The sequence below is a fragment of the Hyperolius riggenbachi genome, chromosome 4 (genome assembly GCF_040937935.1).
Source record: "Hyperolius riggenbachi isolate aHypRig1 chromosome 4, aHypRig1.pri, whole genome shotgun sequence".
Lineage (NCBI taxonomy): Eukaryota > Metazoa > Chordata > Amphibia > Anura > Hyperoliidae > Hyperolius > Hyperolius riggenbachi.
Genome location: NC_090649.1, coordinates 151,769,928 through 151,786,953, shown reverse-complemented (window position 1 = coordinate 151,786,953; position 17,026 = coordinate 151,769,928). Strand labels below are relative to the sequence as shown.

Genomic DNA, 17,026 nt, shown 5'->3' with positions numbered 1-17,026 from the left:
GAACCTGCCACTGCATACCTGTTCTGTTCAGTGGACCCGCCACTGTATACCTGTTCATTGAACCCACCACTGCATACCTGTGCTGTGAACCCACCACTGCATACCTGTTCAGTGAACCTGCCACTGCATACCTGTTCTGTTCAGTGGACCCGCCACTGTATACCTGTTCATTGAACCCACCACTGCATACCTGTGCTGTGAACCCACCACTGCATACCTGTTCTGTGAACCCACCACTGCATACCTGTTCAGTGAACCCGCCACTGCATACCTGTTCTGTTCAGTGGACCCGCCACTGTATACCTGTTCAGTGAACCCGCCACTGCATACCTGTTCTGTTCAGTGGACCCGCCACTGTATACCTGTTCAGTGAACCCGCCACTGCATACCTGTTGTGTTTAGTGAACCTGCCACTGCATACCTGTTCTGTGAACCCGCCACTGTATACCTGTTCTGTTTAGTGAACCCGCCACTGTATACCTGTTCTGTTTAGTGAACCCGCCACTGCATACCTGTTCTGTTCAGTGGACCCGCCACTGTATACCTGTTCAGTGAACCCGCCACTGCATACCTGTTGTGTTCAGTGAACCTGCCACTGCATACCTGTTCTGTGAACCCGCCACTGTATACCTGTTCTGTTTAGTGAACCCGCCACTGTATACCTGTTCTGTTTAGTGAAACCGCCACTGTATACCTGTTCTGTTTAGTGAACCCGCCACTGCATACCTGTTCTGTTCAGCATTCAATGTGATTTCTGCCCTTAAAACGCTGCTTTGCGTCAAATCCAGATTTTTCCCGGGGACTTTTGGCATGTATCCCACTCCGCCATGCCCCCCTCCAGGTGTTAGACCCCTTGAAACATCTTTTCCATCACTTTTGTGGCCAGCATAATTATTTTTTTTTTTCAAAGTTCGCATCCCCATTGAAGTCTATTGCGGTTCGCGAACTTTAACGCGAACCGAACCTTCCGCGGAAGTTCGCGAACCAGGTTCGCGAACCTAAAATCGGAGGTTCGGCCCAACTCTAATAGCAGCTTCTATTTAGCAGGATACCCACCACTTAACTAATATAAGAATATATTGCTACTTACATCTGACTAGTCACGATTAATTACCAAAATTGTGGACACCTTCCCAACCTCAAACCACATTTTGATAACTAAATCCATTCAGTGGCGTAGCTAAGGAGCCGTGGGCCCCGATGCAAGTTTTACAATGGGGCCCCCCCAAGCACTCTATACATAGCAATTGATACAGCGCACCAAAACCTGCCAATGGCAACTACAGTGTCAGAGGTGCAAGAAGGGGATGGGGAACAGTTTGTTAATGATTACCACTTTTCAAAGTATCTATAGCAGTGATTATTATGAGCATAGGACCAATAGAGGGCTAATACTGTAGTTGAGGGAGGGCCCCTCTGGCCCAAGGGCCCCGATGCTGACGCAACCTCTGCAACCCCTATTGCTACACCCCTGAATCCATTATTATGTTTAAAAGAAACAATAACAAACAGTATTGCGCTGACAGAATGAACAAATGAGTGCGCTTCTATAACACATACAAAAGTCCAAATACAAATACAGGGGGAAAAAAGTGCACTACGAAAATTATGAGTCCTTATAACCACAGTCTATTGGAGTTGGTATGTTTCAACACTACTATGTTTATCTATCTGTTTAATACTTTCAAAACGTAATTCCGCTTCATTTGTCGCAATAAAAGGGATGGTTGAAAAATAATAATAACTATTTACCCGTAGGCTTCTGGACTGAGATGGATTTTATTGGGAACACCGTGACTCTCCATCCGCGAAGCTGTGTTCACCGTATCTCCAAACAAGCAATACCGGGGCATCTTCTCCCCAACGACTCCAGCCAGCACCGGGCCAGTGTGCAGACCTACTCTTATCTGTCAACAAGAATATACACATTATTATTAGAAGGATGCTTTAGTGGATCCAAACAAATTGTCATGCAAGCTTTGTTTTTAGGCCTGTGCTTTATACACACACTTCTAAGTTACTCCTGTTGTATTTTTACCTGAGGAAGCAGGCTGGAGACCTGTGAAACACGTTGCATATTTTTTGAGTTAAGAGTTAAAACTTTTGATCATATAGAATTGTTGTGTTTGTCCTGGGGAGGTAAGTCCACTCTTACCCCCCATCTTATTTTGTTTTAAATGTATGATATTTTATCCTGTTGGTGCCTCTGTTACTTCTGTAAGCTTTGATTTTAGTTTATCAGCATTATCTGCTTTCTTTACACATTGTATGGGATTGAAATGTGTACTCTTGAAAATTATTGTGTTTAGTACTCATGGAGGCAAGATAACTGAAACAAGGTTTATCACACCACAAGAAGGTCTATACAGTAGAGCCATATTGGACTCACAGGCATTGTACAGTCTGTAACCAGTGGTCAAAGAATAGCCTCTTCCTTTGTAGACTTCCCCACCATTCTGTTTAATGGTCAGCCAGTTTATTCAGAGGCTTGCGAGCGCTCTAAGCCAATTTATTGTAGCACTTTTTTTTCTTATTTGTTATATTTCCTTGTTCTAATAATTATTGCTGTAATGTGTATTTATGGCCACTTGTCACTAGGGGGCAGTGTGAGACAATAACTTCTGCTTTTAGTTTCTAAATTTTATGCTAGGAGAAACAGATCAAAGCATTCCAAGAATTTACAGCACAACGAGTTTTACCGACTGAGGTCAATATCAGTGCACTTATCTCAAAAGAAATAACTCTATTGAAGCTGTTAATGCAAACTGGGGAACAAGCAGTGCATGACAAGAGTGCTAACCATTATACTACCATGCTGCCCCTATGTCTAGGTCAGTGATAGGCAAACTTGGCTCTCCAGCTGTCCCACAATGCATGTGTCCATTATCAAAGAAAATGAAATGAAAACCTGGAAGGTGATTTTTTTTCCCGTTTTCAGTAATAAACACAAATTAAACATTTCAGCTATCCACCTTCATCACACAGATGATGAATTCAACCTTTCTGCGCTGCAGCTTTAACCGTCATTCATGTCATATAAAAGACACAGTGGTCCAATAAACAGTGGCTGCTATGGGCTGATGGTAAATCTCCACCAGTAACAAACAGACATACAGTATTTACTGAGTGACGTTCCTTCTCTTCTCCAGAATCCTCTGGATTCCAATCAATCAGCATGTTCTGGCGTGCCTCTCAGTAAATATTAGCTATGAGGCACAAGACTCCATGACCTTGCTCAAGCTGTGCTAAAATGATTTTATAAACCATAATACAACTGGCAAAAATCAATGCGTGACATGATGAATATAATGCCCAGGAAAAACACATGACTATATGAATGTATTTGTATACGATTGGCATTCTCTGCAGCACTTTGCACAGTACATTTATTAAATGATGTCACTAATTGTTTCTCAGGAGGAATTCATAATCTACATACTGTAAGCCTACATACACAAGCCTAATGGAATATGGTTGAGGTGGATAATTGAGGGTGCCTAGGATGAAAATCTGGTGTGTGTGTAGAGGTGTCCTCCGAGTTCATTCAAAGATTCAGCACAATGGATCTTTAAAGGACATCCAAGGTGAAAAAAATGGAATTAATCTATCTTCCTTCTTTTAAAAATGACTTTTTAAGTTATCCCAGTTATATTTTACAGTATATTTAAGTCTAATTTTTAAGTCTTTAATTCATGGTTTCTTCTCAATGACACATTCATTGAAGTATGCCAGAGCTAAAATCTATGAACTATTGACCCTTTTTATCTCTTTTCTGCTCTCTGAAGCCATTTTCTGGCAGAAAAGTGTTTTATGGCTGTAATTCCTTATCAGTGAGGGTTACGCTATAGTGCGACCCAGTCCCAAACCGTGCAAAAACTGTCACTTGCATACCTGATTTTTATCTCTTTCAGGCAGAGAAAGTAAAAAAGGAACACAGCCTAGTTATTTGTGTCCTTGGCACTGTGCATATTCCTGTCTATCTCATCATGTCACATGTCACATCGGGTGTCCTTTAAGTGACAGTGAACCGTTCCCCCCTTTACCCTACCTGCCTGAAGCTGCTCTATCATAAGTTAAGCTGTTGTCCCTCCTCCCTGACCCCTCCCTGCAGCAATAGTAGGTATATCAAACCAGTTACAGTAGACCTGAACCCTTGCACAGGACAGAAGGAAAATAGAAATGCACCCTGTATGTATTTAGAGAGTTTATCCTGTCTAATTCCCCCTCATCTAATCACAAGTTGTAATTTGATCTCTCACTGAGTCACCTGACCGCCACGGCAGATATGCTAATTTGAAAGCATAGGATGTTAATATTATGTCTGCTTCCATGAAAGCAGGAAGTAGAAACACTAGAAACACTGCAGATTCATTGCAGGATTTGTATCAGCTGCAAAAAAGAAATGTTTTTCTTTAAATGTTATTATGTTGTTGCTTGTATTTTACAGTAATAAAATTGCTTTTTTTTTTTTTTTTAAGAATATTTATTTATAAATTATTTAGTCAGTGTTTGCCCATTGTCAAATCTTTCTTCACCCTGATTTACATTCTGAAATGTATCACAGGTAGCAACATCTTTAGCCCTGTCAGGTGCAGCATTTGGGAATGTTTGTTTCTGGGAATTCCGAAGCCATCAAATAATGCCTGGTCTCCCAGAATGCCCTGGGATGAGGAGTTCACATTGCTAAACAACCTAGGCTCAGATGTACTGAGACCATCAGCAGCCAACAGCAGCAGGATGTACAATACTGGAATTTAACAATTGTGGCAGAAAATGAACACAATCTTCTTTATCAGTATACTAATGCTAAAGTTCAAGACACAGTCCCACCTTAGGCATTGGATAGTAACATAGTAACATAGTTTGGTTGAAAAAAGACATTGGTCCGTTAAGTTCAACCAGAAGGAAAAAACAACAACAACAACAACAAGCAAAAAAACAAACAAACCATCCTTAACCCGCACATATCCCAGTTGATCCAGGGGAAGGCAAAAAAAACCTTACAAGGACTGAGCTAATCAGCCTTGAAAGGGAAAAATTCCTTCCCGACTCCAGGGATGGCAGGCAGATAAGTCCCTGGATCAACTCTCCCAGGAATTACCTAGTAATTATAGCCATGGATGCCCTTCAGTGCAAGGAAAGCATCTAAGCCCTGGATGTCTTTGAAAATTCATTGCTAAAACTTCATTCTAGTATTGTACCTGAATAGGGTTTCCAGTGATCGGATTCTGTACTTCTCTCGCCATAAGTATCATTCCTAAAGCAAAATTTGCAACTCTTTCTGCATGAGTAGAAACAGGTACTGGAACACCACCCACCACCATGTAAGCATCTCCTATGGTTTCCACCTGAAATAGGTAATATTCTTGTGTTAAATGATAAGACAAGGTATACAAGAAAACCACTTACACAATTATATAGCCATGTCTTCTACTATCGCAGGGATTATTTACCTTATAGACATCGTGTACCGTTGTTAGCCTGTCGAAGCGGAGATACATGGAGTTTAGCATAGCCACAATTTGGATGGGCTCACACTGAGCGCAGATGTTGGTGAATGTTACCACATCACTAAATAATATTGTACATTCTTTGAATTCACCTACAAAACACAATGGTAAAAGGCAAATAATCTTGCTACTTCAAAAACATACTACATTACTGCATAAGAGCATAAAGCATAAACCAGACATATCTCATACAAGTAAAAGATAATCAGCTAGAAGCTTTAGAGACATATTTCTTTTGGGATCCTTGTATACCCAATTTGGTTAGCTGTAATACAGACTCCTTTAACCGTGGCATAGCTAGCTACAAACCATGGGGCCCTCCTGTGAAAATTGAATGGGGCCCCCTGGGGCTCTACCTGCCCCCCCCCCACTTCCCTCGATTGATCACGTGTGGCGAACCCCACCACCACCACCACCACTACTACAACACATGCAGCAACCATTCCCTTTCCCCATAACAAAAAGTAAGTCCTTTCACCATATCCCCCATATAATTTGTGTGGCCAACATAGGTTTCCCCTCTCCCCTCCCAAAACAAGTATGGGCTGTACAAGCCTGTGTAGCACCTCCCCTCCCCTCCATGCACTTCCTCTCCAAACTGCAGAGTAGCACATATGTCTGCTTCGCACAGCTCCTGATGCATGTCACATGACATTCTGAGGCTTAAGAGGCTACAATTCTGAGTTCCAGAGAAACATGTCGTTTATGTTCAACAAGGCCGAAGAAGAGCTAATCTGCCCTATGCCCAGACATTCAGTCTCAGTAAGCCAGTAGAACCTAAACATATTCTGATGGAACACATAACATAATTTAAGGAACACATAACATACAGTATTTTACATGGTAAGACATAAGGAAATTCCCATATAAGGGTAGCCGCTTTCACGGCTGCGCAGTGTGTCTTATCAACCACATGACCACAATAACCAATTGGCATCTCCTGTGGTCTGCTAGATGTGATTGACAGATATGACACACTCACGGCCCACCTCCCGGGGTGGAATCAGGAGTTAACCTTTGCCTGGCTGTTTATAAGAGACTGACAGCCAAGGGAACTCACTGCTTCTTCTTCTTCTTCTTTTACTCTAAAAGCTTACTTAAACTTTCCTGCATCACTTTGTACAAATGCAACGTGAATTAGAGACTGTTCTTAAGATAAAACTAAGCCAGTCACTAGGACCAGACTCAAGAGCCATGAAACGCAAGATAAACTTCAGATTCAAGATTTGCTGAGGCACCCAAGTTTTCTAAAGATACATTTCTTCTGTATACCTATATTGCTAAATAAATCTTCCTGGCTGTTTGATGATATCTGGTCTCCCCCCATTGTCGGCTGCTGCTGTGAGAATGTACTGATGGTGCCTGATGGTGCCTGAATGGTGTTGTAACCCGTAGCCACCGCCACCAATCCCATATCTTGGGACTGTAAAAAGGATGCTAATAATTTCCATTTGAAGTAAATGTTATGTTAATTCGATGCAAATTTATTCAGCTTGTAAATGAACCAGCAGCTACATGCCAGTCTGCCATGTCTTCCTGTGAAGACTCTCTGGCCCAAGATGAAACTGTTTTGGTTAATTAAAGCTATTGTCCAGTGAGGAGAACAGCATTTTCAGCTTGTTAATTAGTTTACTGAGTCATTTAGCAAGTAATGAAATTAGCATCATCCATTTGTTTGTGAACTCCCTGGGCACTTCAGAATTCTAAAGAAGTTCTACATTATGCAGGGCCACTAGAGGTGCACTGAAATTGCATTGTGAGAAATGAGGTGATTGCAGCTAAGCACTGCTGCCACCAAAATTGTCTGCTAAGAAATTAACTTCCCCATTTAATATTCTCATTTTTCATATGCTAATTCTGAAGCCTCGGGACTCCTCTTCTTGTTCCTTAGTTACTGCTCCTCTCTGTAAGTTCCTCCACTGGTTGCTCATCAAAGATAGTCAGTTCAAGCATATAGCTCTTACCCATAAGTGCGTCTTCAGTCACTCTATAATACATCACTACAGTCATTTCCAGATTCCATCCTATTACCTCATCCCAGTCCAACATACACAGTTTTTTATATGCTTCAAGTTCTCCCCCCTGCTAGAAATGCCTCCCTAATTCCACCTTCAGTGTATTATAAATCTCACCAACATTCGTCCGTATTAGTAGTTCATATATTACCTCCTTGGTTGCCTTCTATCTAACTTTGGTGGAATTTCTGATACACCAGTAAACCCCGGATTCTTTATCGGAATATAAGAATCGGCCTCACCAACCCCCCCCCCCCTCCCCCCAGGGAAATGGCAGAGCATCCCCCCACCAAACACACCATCAGAACTGCTAGGATTGTGTAAGGGGCTGAAAAGGACCAAAAAGCCTCCTTAACTGAAATGCTATGCAATAGAGCCCCATAGAGCCACATTAATCCAAGCCACACAGCGATGAGGATCAAACAATCCGAAACAGTCTGTATCCATGTTGGATTAGTTTGGCTCTGTACAATTAACAAGCTGAAGCTGACATATCCTTGCATTTTCAGCAGTGACGTATTGTGGGACACCTCAAAGCTCACTCCAATAATGGCAAATACTTTTTGTTTTAAGAAGGCAGACTAGAGTTATGTTTTGTGAGTCAACCCAAGGTAGAGAAAAGCAAACGTGGTGGTAATCCAACATGGCTAGTCACACTTTCCCCCTACAAGGATTGGCCATAGGAGATTGGGCACAGGTCGGGAGCACCTACACCTATCAGAATATCTAATTTCACTGATTGGGGAAGGACAGATTAGGAGATGATAATATTTCTAGGCTTCTGCCCTGTAAAACAGTTTTGTTGCTGACAGCTGGCTGATTTTACACATCTAATGTGCATTTATATTGTTCACCAGGGAAAGTAGGAATTCTATTGGTAGCTCCAACAGTCACCACCTCCATGCATCCATAATTTCCCTTGCTTCAGATAGTTAAAATGTTAAAAATGCTCCAGAGGGCTAAAATCCAGCCAAACAATCCATCAATTAGAAACTCTTGTTGTTAATCTTTCTAGGACACAGATATTAACAAACTGACATTTGCCTTCAGAGAATACAGCTGTATCCCTCAGTATAACAATGGAACTCAGACACCTGGTAGAATCTCATATTTTAATTTTCCAGGATTACTGATCTAAATCCTAACACATAATTGAATACAGAACAAGGATTTTAAATTTTATATAAATAATATTACAAACCTCCCCATTTTCTGAGTGAGTTAAGAAAGAGGGACAATTTAAGACACGCCTCTTTTACACCTCTATTCATGCCCTTGCCACACCCCTAGTCATGAATACCACAAAGAATTCATACACCACACTGGTCCTTTTGATCATCAGTAGTTTTTCTTCATATTAACATTTGAAAATAAGAAATATATCAATTTAGATAATTGGAAAAAGGTTTAGAGTGAATTAAATACATTTTTCACTAGAACAATACATACATTTACACAGATCTGTACATCAGTCCTGAAAGAGGGACAACGCAGCTGGGAAAAGGGATGGGGGGATTTGGTTCCCAAAGAAGCACAGTCCCTTCAAAAAAGTAAAGCTGGGGGCTATGCTACTAGCCGAGCCTATATTAGTTTCCTGGCCTTGCCTTCAGGGCCATTATAGATATAGGCTTAATATTTACCCCCTGCTGGAGGGGGCACACTATCCTTTATGGAGTTTGTAACGCATGTGCTGGTTATGTTATGTTGAGCAGCGTGCTCATATTGCCTAGGTTGATTATTTCAGGATGGGTGAAAGGATATTGATGGGCAAGCCTTGGATCTGTGACTTGTGAGTCCTCAGCAGCAAAATAGTGAGGTGTTTACAAAGGTAGCCAGCCCATCATCTCATGAAGGGTGGTCTGGTAAAGAGAAGAGGTCTCCTTAAATAGGGACTGTAACCAAGGATTGATATAACACTAAAAGATATACCATCCAGCACTACGTTTCATAGGTCCATAGATCTGTCATTTATTGCATCATCAACATTTCAAGCCATGTATAGGTCCATGCTCAGTGATACATATATGCAGTTACAGTTCATACCCTGTCCATGTCAGCTGTGGGGCAATGTGGGGGGCAGCGGTCCGCCTGACAGCCGTTTCGCTCGAAGACGAGCTTCCTCTGAGGCTCCGTGCAATATTGCCCCACAGCTGACATGGACAGGGTATGAACTGTAACTGTATATATGTATCACTGAGCATGGACCTATACATGCCTTGAAATGTTGATGATGCAATAAATGACAGATCTATGGACCTATGAAACGTAGTGCCGGATGGTATATCTTTTAGTGTTATATGCATTGGATGATCCTTTTCAGCATCCTGAGCACACGGAAGGTTGGCACCCTGTCATCCCTGTACCAGGAAATCCCTCCATGTTTGCCTCATAAACGCAGTGCCAGTCTTTTTTGCTTTTTTTGCTTTTGTTTTTCTTCTTTTTGTGCAGTAATAACCAAGGATTGAACTTCATGCCAATCAGTAGCTGATACTCCCTTTCCCATGAGAAATCTTTACCTATTTTCAAATAGATCATCGGGAGGGGGGAGGGGGGGGGTTAGAGGGGTGGGTCTGTATGGTTGATATTGTGGTAAACCCCTCCCACAGTGTGATGTCAGTACCTAGGTCCTGACATTACACTGTGGGAGCCTTGTTGCATTGTGGGAAATAACTGCTGTTTCCAACCCCCAAGCAACCAGTATCCCCCTGTGCATATGTATATCTATTAAAAAAAAACAACCTTTTAGCCTATATCATTGTTAGTGGGTGTGGTTGTAAATTATGACAGTAGGTGCTCTCTGTTTTTTCCATGTCTGCCAGTAGTAAAGATGATTACATTACATGTAGGCTGAATTCAAATAATATGAACAAATTACATGGCAAATATCAATAATTTCTTGACATCTCTTCTATCTTTTAACTTCCCACTTTGCAATGTATTGATTTTTTTCCCCTTTTTGCTAAAGTTCCTCTTAAACTCTGTGCCTTAGGTAGGCCTACATCTTCTGTCAGTTGGTCTACCAAAGTAACACGATAATAGTTGATTTTTTTGTGATTGTTTTGGGGGACAGATTAAATGAAGTCATGATACAAACATGCTGCCTGGGCTCCCTGTCCTATGTAGAGGGGTAGCAGAAGAAAAAGTGGGACGATCCCACAGTGAGCTGCAGCAGCACACAATAGCAATCAGCCAAGGACTTTCCCACACAGTGGATTGATGAAGAGGAGGCCATTCACCGGACATATAGAAGCAATGGCATACCAATAGGCGGTGCAGAGGTAGCAACTGCATCGGGGCCCTCGGGGCAGAGGGGCCCCAAAGGGTCCACCCTCTATCACAGTATTAGCTCTCTATTGGTCCTGTGCTGGTAATAATCACTTCTATAGATGCTTTGAATAGTAGTAATCCTTAACAAACTGTCCTCTGTCCCCTTCTTGCAACTGTGACACTGTGGTTGTCCTTGGCAGATTTTGGTTCGCCATACCAATTGTTATGTATAGAGTGCTTGGGGGGGGGGCGGCATGTCAAATTTGCACTGGGGCCCATAGCTCCTTAGCTACATCACTGTATAGAAGGTCCCCAGAAATGTTCAGAAATGAAGAATTATTCCAGGCGGCAAAATAGAATTTTGTGTGTTCATAGCTTTATCCAATTCTTTTAAGCCCTGAGAGATACTTTCTTCATTAATTAATATCAGTAAATTTTAAAATAATTGTATACAGAATGAAACATTCGTTTTCCCTACAGGAAAATACGTTATACTGCTGTCTGCAAGCTTCTCACATTTAGCATTCTTCTTGTAAATTAAAATATTCCTATTTGCTTTAATTGCACATTTTCATATGTATGTTTTGTACGGCCTAATTAATATTCAGTAAACTAATAACTTGGCAGATATGTGTAAATACTTGTCTTTTAAATAAAGTTGAAAGCACTTCAATGCTATCACTCATCCGTGAAATCTATTTTCCATTTAAAACTGCATTTATTTTAATAATTTCATCAGAATTTAAAGCCAAAACTACACACACAAATGTTCTCCTAGTCTGTACTTTTATGTTAGCACCGTTTTATTATACCTGCATATCACGTACAGGATGCATAGAAAACTCTGTACTTCTAGTGTGAGTAGACTAGCTGATTCAAAGTTGTTAGAAGAGAGAGAGCTCATAGTCCCCTTGAAATAATACCAGAATGAAGTGCCTCCTTGAATATATAGGTACATTGTACCTTAATATCAGAGGAAGAAGTTAGTTCAGGTACCCTTTAAGTGTGTACATTTAATAAAGGCCCCAGTTAAAAAGAGCGGCAGATATAAACAATATTAACGTTATCGTTTGGTAAAATGAAATATGCCAAAAAATATCATTTATAACACTGATATTCTACTATTTCCCACTTTAATCTCTATTTTTACATTTACTAAAATGGATACCAGTAAAAGTGATAAAATATTGTTTAATTTAGAGATACTGTACTACTTCATTCATATAGTAAACTATCTTTAATACTTACCGATATTTAATATAACATAATCTCTCCCTACTCTCATGCAGAACCCTCCCCTGTTGGTGCCCCAACCTAGCCATCCCCCCATGTTGGTGCCTAACCCTAAGAACCCCTGGTGGTGCCTTACCTTAGCCCTCCCGGTGGTGCCCAACCCTAAAACACCCCCCCTCCGGGGGTGCCCAACCTTAACCTTAACTCCCTCTGGTGATTCCTAACCCTAAGACCCCCATGGTGTTGCCTAACCTTATACTCCACTTGTGGTGCCTAACCCAAAGACCCCCTGGTGGTGCTTAGCCTTAACCCCTCTGGCGATGCCTAACCCTAAGACCCCCAATACTGGGCCTAATCTTAACCCCCCTTGGAGGGAGCCTAACCTTAATCCCCCATTTTGTTTATGTAATATAAATTAGTAAACGATTGTTTATGGTTTTATTTAACATAGGATAATTAAAAATTTTAATTGAGGAGTCAAAACATAAAAATAAACTTTTTTTATATGAAGTAAGTTTATTGAAAAACCATTATGTGTAACATAGGTGAGAATCGCTGCTCGTTGTGGTGCAAAAAGTTGAAATGTAAATAATTTTTTCTGAGAAAGCATAGGGAACAGTTTTAGAAACAATTATACAGTTTTAGAAATTATTATTCCCTGGTTGTCTACTGGCCAAACAGTGTGCTCTGTCTGATGGAGGATAAAGACAAGTAGGAGGTGCCCCTCTAAGGAAATACAAAAGCGTTAGCCAAATATTTTCTGCCCTAATTGGTAATTGAAGTGAAAATCGTCTACACTGACAATACCTGTATCCACACTAGAATTTCTCCTAAAACAACCATGAACAACTGTTGCAGGGAAGAAAAATCAAAAGCCTTGCACGCATCTATGAGGACTATGGCCTGTCAGGTCCGGATGCTGTACAAATGTGCTGTACACTGACCCAAAATATGTATACAAATATTAACATACAGAAATCAAATGTCAAAAACATCAGCAACACAGCCAAACAGTATAGCATTTAAATCAAGCAAATAAAGATGGCAGCCTCTCAGTTCAGATACCCTTATACTCTGTAAATTAGCACTGCAACTCTGTTATATGCTTGTCTAAATTTCTTTGCTTAATAATAGTTTTCCTTTACCCTTCCGGATCTTAATGTGTCTGATTCAGAAGAACTGTCCCTTTAACAATCCCAGCCCCCAGACTTCTAACCAACAGCCAGTCAGCCTGATAAACTGCTCTATATATTGCTCCTTTGGATGTTATGGATTCATTTGAAGACAAATATTAGAAATTTCACACATAATTAATAGAAGCAGCTTCCAGGCATAATAGGAAAAGCAAGTGTAACGGCAATGTGCCTGGGCAAGATAATCGGACTATGAATCTTTCCAGATCTAATTCCCACTGATTCCCGATAAATTAAATGTGACATCTCTAATAAAATCTAATATGCATGTGTGGGTATACCAATGACTATTTGTCTCTAGAAGGAATCCAACTCTGTTAGTTTATAAATAACTTATACTGCTAAAAAAGACCAATCAGCAATGTACGCGGAACAAGGCCAATAAATTAAGTCTTACCAGACCCGTCATATCGTTACACCTGTAATAAGCGTTAGAGATGCTTTATTTATTCTGTCTTTCCCTATTTAAAAATCAGTTATCTCACTATTCAAACACTTCAGTGTATTGTTTTACATACAGTATTCTTTTATATAGTTTTTTTTTAAAATTCATGCAGCAGAGAGACTGGCATTCATGACATTTTGTGAACCATGAGATTTCCCAGCATGCACTAGGGTCTTCTAGTACACCATAAATTGTCAGATTGCATTTAAGTCATACAGCATGACTAGGTAATAGATAGGAGAATAATATCAATTTCTTCATGAAAAGGCCTGTATTTTGGTAACATTAAAGTTAAATTCTACTGCACTTGCGTAAATAATTAGCTGCACTCACCAGGAACAGTTGTTGCTTATTTTCCACACCTGCACAAACTGAATGAGTGGCGGGAAGCTCTCACTCTCCCAGTCTAACTACACTCTGTTCCGGTCAGTGTGAAGCTGCTCAGCATTTGCATTCCAGTACATACATACAAGGTAAGCGGTGTAGCTTAGCCGCTTGCAGGGCTGAATTGAAGAGATTTTTTTTTTCAACAAAAGGTAGAATTTTGCTGTAAAGGGTACTTGTAGCATCAGTTCTGGATAAACAGGCAGACTTTAAAAGTGAGTGTATGGCATATAGCAGCAGTGTCCAAAGTCTTGTCTGCCTTTTCCAGTGGCCCCTTACCACTATTTAATTGCATGCAGCTAACAGCAATGGATGCACATGAATCAGTTCAAGACCCTCCCCACTCCCTTGGGCCTATGCAATTAACAAACTCGCAATCAATAAGCACAGCCAAGTTCTAAAATTAGACGGTGGGACTCTCGCCTAATTCAATCCAATTTAGCCCCTTGCTGGGCAGTAAGGAACTTGCATGGGTGATATAATAGCCCAGAGTGTTCTTTTCCCCCTATGCAATTGGAAGTATCAACCCCTAAGAAGTGATGCTGCCCATAAAACATAGGCAAAAACTTTTCACCTGCTCTTGGCATATTTAAAGCTCTCCCCTGGGCTCTCCATTTGTCCACAAGGTGGACCACTGATTCATTTAGTTGTTATGATGAAGCTGGGATATTAGTATGTTTCTTGCCTTTTCTTTAAATGAAGGCTTCTCTTCTTTTTTTTCTGCCAGAGCAAAAAAATGGTTCCTAAAATTTTAATTGGTTTAATTTTAATTTAAAATGTAATTTGATTGGATTTCATATTATAAGATAGTACAGAGACCTTTTCTTTTTTTTTCTTTCTTTCTTTTATTTTGTTTTTCCGATTCTTTTGTTTTTTTCTTTTCTCCATTTTCTCTATTTTGAATTTATTATGGATATAACGAGTCACATAGGACCAAAAATTTTGGTTGTCTAACTCTTTAAAAAACTAGTATAATAAACAAATATTATTCTGTTTTTGAATTTTTGCCCTTTTTTTTTCTATTTCAAACTATCTTCCCTATATAGTTCTATATTATAGATAATTAGAACTGAATCAATAAAACTGGATAGCAAGCAATGATGTAACCCAGATTAAGAAACATACTGATGAAGCTAAATTTGATAATCTGGCCTATGTTCCTTGCCATATCACCTAGGTCTTTAGTGAGTCTGACAAGGTTCCCTGGAGGACCAGAGGAAAGGCTGCAAGGAACAAGTCATGGTATGGCTGGTACGTATGGTTCAATTTGCAGGAAACAGGGGCAATAAGAAAAAAATGTGTTTAATTTGACAAGTGTGGCCTCCTAGCAATCACAAGAATAGTGAAATGGCCCTTGGTCTAAACAGTTTGGACACCCGTGTTTAGTGTATGTTATTTTAGGTGTTTAGATCCAGTAAGTTGTAGCATAACTGATATAATTACCGGCTTCTACTCTCTTGCCCTCCTTCAGCAGATTGGCCACGTGTTTCGGAAGCATAGCATAGAGCAGAGCTTCAGTCTTCTTCTTTTCTTCCTCTAGATGTTTAGACAAAATCCTCAGTTCCTCCTTTTTCCTCTCAAGCTGATTGGATAATTCCATCTCAGCCAGCCTTTGCTGGTTGAGGAGGATTAAGTCTCGTGTGACGTCATGTGGTGCTATGTCAGAGATGTGCATCTGTCTCTCTTCCAGTTCATGCAGATTACGTAACAGAGGAGAGCACAGATATAACATGCACTCCAGAGACTCCATCCATATCATCTGGCCTGAAAACAAAACAACACACAAGTGATCTGAAATACATGTAACAGTGCTATTCTAAAAGGCTGTAATATAAAACTCTTTCCGAGAGCATACCAAATATACAAGTTCTTCATCAAAGCTGATTGGATATTGGTTCATTCTGTAACCCTTATTTTACCTATAAATGAACAAAACATTTTACCTTCTTCCCTCCCAAATTTTCATATACTAAGTTAAAACTACCCCCGTTACAAACCCCCTCCGCCCTGGGAATTAGCCTTAGCCCTCATACATTTAGTACTAAACTTGGCTTGTAACCTAGTATTAAAGAGGAACTGTAGTCAAAATAACATACAGTAATTAATAAATTTGCTTTTTTTTTATTTTATTTTTTTTACAAAATTCAATTATATATTATTTAGTCAGGGTTTGCCCATTGTAAAATATTCTGTCTCCTTGATTTACTTTCTGAAACTGGCAGGTGTATATGCAGCATGGTTGTTTACTGAGAGTTAAAATATCTGTGGGCTTCTAGAATCCTCTGGGGAGGGTGGAATTCCACAGAATAAACAACTTAGGCTAAGCCTCCCTTCAGGAACTAAACCTAACCTACTCCTCAAGCTAAAAGGTACAAAAATAAAAGCCACTTTCTAGGCTAGGAATCAGGAAGGGGTTCATGTTGGGGTAGAATTTTAGGGTTGGACATGGGGAAGGGTTTAAACTTAGGGAAGGTGGTTAAGGTTAAGCATCAAGAAATGGATGTTCCCTAAGGGGATAAGCAATGCCTAGTTCATCAATGAGAGAGAGCCTATGAAAACATCACTGGAAAGTGTGTCACCTTATCAAACTGCTCAAGTATCAGCTATTGCTTAGCTAGTATCTGGCGCTGGCGACAACTGTAACCATACTGCATGTGCACCACATGTGCACATACTCAGTCTGGCTCTCTAGCATGTGTTATCCTACCCGACAGTTAAAATTCACCCATGATAAGCCTAGTACTCTTGCAGAATGCAAGTTATAACATACAACAACATGAACTAGATGTACTTAGTGCATGGTAGCACGCATACATTAGCGTAAACATTATCACTGACTAGTACATATTACATTTTAGTAGCCCTTGTCTTGTAGGGAAATTCATTACTAGAAAAACAAATTAATATCAGCATCAAAAGTGGAAAACATAACTGTCATCCAGGGCCAACCAAGAAACAGAAGACCCATTAAAATTATAT

The 17,026-nt window shown here is 40.2% G+C and overlaps 1 protein-coding gene across 1 annotated transcript in view; it reads right to left on the bottom strand.

Moving 5' to 3' along the window:
* LOC137570555 (guanylate cyclase soluble subunit beta-2-like) overlaps positions 1 to 17,026 on the bottom strand; it is a 95,399-nt gene that overhangs the window by 14,157 nt on the left and 64,216 nt on the right. Inside the window, exons 10-13 of the mRNA XM_068279251.1 lie at positions 15,491 to 15,811; positions 5,454 to 5,602; positions 5,202 to 5,348; positions 1,753 to 1,907 (exon numbers count right to left, since the gene is read on the bottom strand). Coding sequence (XP_068135352.1) covers positions 1,753 to 1,907; positions 5,202 to 5,348; positions 5,454 to 5,602; positions 15,491 to 15,811 — 772 coding nt within the window. The remainder of the gene's footprint in view (positions 1 to 1,752; positions 1,908 to 5,201; positions 5,349 to 5,453; positions 5,603 to 15,490; positions 15,812 to 17,026) is intronic.